General features: G+C 56.9%; 1 protein-coding gene across 1 annotated transcript in view; it reads left to right on the forward strand.

Annotated features, from left to right (window-relative positions):
* The window catches only part of PTSG_01372 (26S protease regulatory subunit), a 6,443-nt gene extending 3,598 nt beyond the window's left edge, over positions 1 to 2,845 (forward strand). Inside the window, exons 9-16 of the mRNA XM_004997287.1 lie at positions 74 to 410; positions 802 to 917; positions 1,126 to 1,257; positions 1,481 to 1,579; positions 1,832 to 1,921; positions 2,129 to 2,194; positions 2,373 to 2,480; positions 2,643 to 2,845. Coding sequence (XP_004997344.1) covers positions 74 to 410; positions 802 to 917; positions 1,126 to 1,257; positions 1,481 to 1,579; positions 1,832 to 1,921; positions 2,129 to 2,194; positions 2,373 to 2,480; positions 2,643 to 2,702 — 1,008 coding nt within the window. The 3' untranslated portion in view covers positions 2,703 to 2,845. The remainder of the gene's footprint in view (positions 1 to 73; positions 411 to 801; positions 918 to 1,125; positions 1,258 to 1,480; positions 1,580 to 1,831; positions 1,922 to 2,128; positions 2,195 to 2,372; positions 2,481 to 2,642) is intronic.
* Positions 2,846 to 2,896: the final 51 nt, after the last annotated feature.

Raw genomic sequence — 2,896 nt, forward strand, 5'->3', positions numbered from 1 at the left:
TGTGTGTGTGTGTGTGTGTGTGTGTGTGTGTCTGTGTCTGTGTGTGTGTGTGCTTCCTCTGTGTTTGTTACAGCCACACAAACGTTCGCGCGCCCATCTCTCACCCTCACCACCACCGCCACCATTCACTATTGTCACCATTGTCACCACCGCCACCATTCACTATTGTCACCATTATTGTCACGACGGTCGCCAGGAGCGGGAGGACATCTTCCGGCTGCACGTGCGCAAGCTCCGCCTCGCCCGCGGTGTGCGGGACTGGATCCCGCGCCTTGCTGCCCTCACCCCCGGGCTGAGCGGCGCACAAATTGCCTCCATCTGCAACGAGGCTGCCCTGTATGCCGCACGCTACAACAGGGACCGCATCGGCAAGGAGGACTTTGAACAGGCCGTTGATCGCGTGCTTGGCGGTGCGTGTGAATGTGCATGTGTGTGTGCGTGTGTGTGTGTGTGCAGTGTTGTGTTGTGTTGTGGTGTGCAGTGTTGGGTATGTGTGTGCTGTGTTAAGTTTCCTCATCCGTGAGCCTGTCTTCCTGCCTGCTGTTTGTGTGTGTGTGTGTGTTGTGCTGTGTTGTGTTGTGTGTGCTGTGTGTGTGTGTGTGTGTGTGTGTGTGTGTGTGTGTGTGTGTTTTGTGCTGTGTTGTGTTGTGTGTGCTGTGTGTGTGTGCTGTGTGTGTGTGTGTGTGTGTGTGTGTGTGTGTACGAATGCAACCTGGCATCTGTCCACACCGACCCCTAACCCCCCCCCCCCCCCATTCACCGCCACCGCCACGATTGCCGCCGCTGCTGCTGGTATTCCAGGTCTTGAGCGGCGCACGCGCGTGATTTCGAGCGAGGAGAAGAAGATTGTTGCGTACCACGAGGCCGGGCACGCCCTGGTGGCGTGGCTCCTCGCAACCACAGACCCCGTCCTCAAGGTAATGATGATGGTGGTGGGCGTGACGGGCATGATGGTATGTGATGGTGATGGTGGTGGGCGTGGTGGTGATGATCATATTGTGCTGTCGCAACTCGCACAACGCGAGACATATCGCCGCCGTCCGTTGCACACCACTTCTTGCACCTGGCCCCATTGCAATATTGCAATAACACCACCGACACGTGTGACTCCTCCCCTGTTGCCAGGTGTCGATTGTGCCGCGTGGGGCGTCGGCGCTCGGGTACACACAGTACCTGCACGGAAACCACTTTCTGTACACGACGGAGCAGCTGCGCGACAAGATGGTCACCCTCCTTGGCGGCCGCGCAGCCGAGGAGGTGCGCACCATGTGTGTGTGTGTGTGTGTGTGTGTGTGTGTGTGTGTGTGTGTGTGTGTGTGTGTGTGGTATGTCTGTCTGTCTGTCTGTCTGTCTGTCTGTCTGTCTGTCTGTCTGTCTGTCTGTCTGTCTGTGCGTTTTGACATACACGTGCGCACTCACTCCTCACTCTCCTCACGCACTCCCACCGCAACTTAACTCAATCCCTCCCCCACAATTCCAGGCCGTGTTCCACCGCATCACCACGGGCGCACGTGATGATCTTGAGCGCGTGACGAAGATGGCCTACGACCAGGTCACCCGCTACGGCATGAGCTCAGGCGTACGTTGCAAGTGCACAGAAATACAGATTGCACAGGGGGGAGAGAGGAGGGGCGTTGTGCGCTCACGTGTGTTTCGTGTGACGATGTATGTGCATGTTGTGCATCGCAAGTGTGTGTCCTCTTCCTCAGCGCATGCTCACACACACACGCACACACACGCACACACACGCACACACACACACACGCACCACGCACGCACGTACACACACGCACACACGCACATACGTCCACGACGCTGGCACCACCACCAGGTCGGCCTGCTCGTGCATCAGGTGCCGCAATCACAGGACGAAGGAAAGAAGAAGTTCAGCAATCGCCTCAGCCAACAGTTTGATGAGGAGGTGTGTCTCTTGTGTGTGTGTGTGTGTGTCTGTGTGTGTCTGTGTCTGTGTTTGTCTGTGTCTGTGTCTGTGTGCGTCTGTGTCTGTGTCTGTGTGCGTGTGTGTGTGTGCTCCTGTCACGTGTTTGTATGGATTGTCCCTGCTGCCTCCTGCTGCCTTGAACCGCGGTCAACCCGCCTCCTTCATACCGCTGTGCGCCACTTGCAGGTTGGGCGTCTTGTCCACTCTGCCTACGCATCGGCCAGGGAGCTCGTTGCATCCCACGAGGAGCAGGTGAGCTGTCTTTGCTGGCAGCGTGTCGGGCACATGGCACACACAAGCTTGTGTCTCTGCAATGGCACCAACCATGCACGCGTAGCCTCATAAACATACACACTCATATACACTCACATACATTCACAATCACACACTCACACACACTCACACACCCGTTCACAACACCCTTCACCAGCTGCATGAGCTGAGCAAGCTGCTGCTTGAGCGGGAGGTGCTGACGTTTGAGGATTTGCAGGCCGTGCTGGGTCCGCCGGCGTCAGGCCGCTCCCCGCACGAACACGTGGTAACCACGCATCATGATGCCAATGTTGATGGTGCTGCTGGTGGTGGCTGTGGTCGTGATGGTCGCGGTGTTAGCGGTGTGCGAGTGCTACGGCGATGTCGTTGTTGTAAGGTGGTGTAAGCTCATGGTCGCTCTTGCTGTGTATGTGTTTGATGTCTGCAGCGCGTGGATGACAACGAAGACGACGACAGCGACGACTCGAAGGAGAGGCAGCGATTGTGAGCAGGCATAACATGCTATCGTGTCTCTGTCTATGTGTGTGTATCTCTGTGTGCATGACCGTGTGTGCGTGCGTGCGTGCGTGTGTGTATGCGTGTGTGTGTGTGTGTGTGTGTGTGTGTGTGTGTGTGTGTGTGTGTGTGTGTACGTGTGCGTGTGTACGTGTGTGTGTGTGCGTGTGTGTGTGTGTACGTGTG

This window comes from Salpingoeca rosetta (genome assembly GCF_000188695.1).
Source record: "Salpingoeca rosetta unplaced genomic scaffold supercont1.4, whole genome shotgun sequence".
Classification (NCBI taxonomy): Eukaryota; class Choanoflagellata; order Craspedida; family Salpingoecidae; genus Salpingoeca; species Salpingoeca rosetta.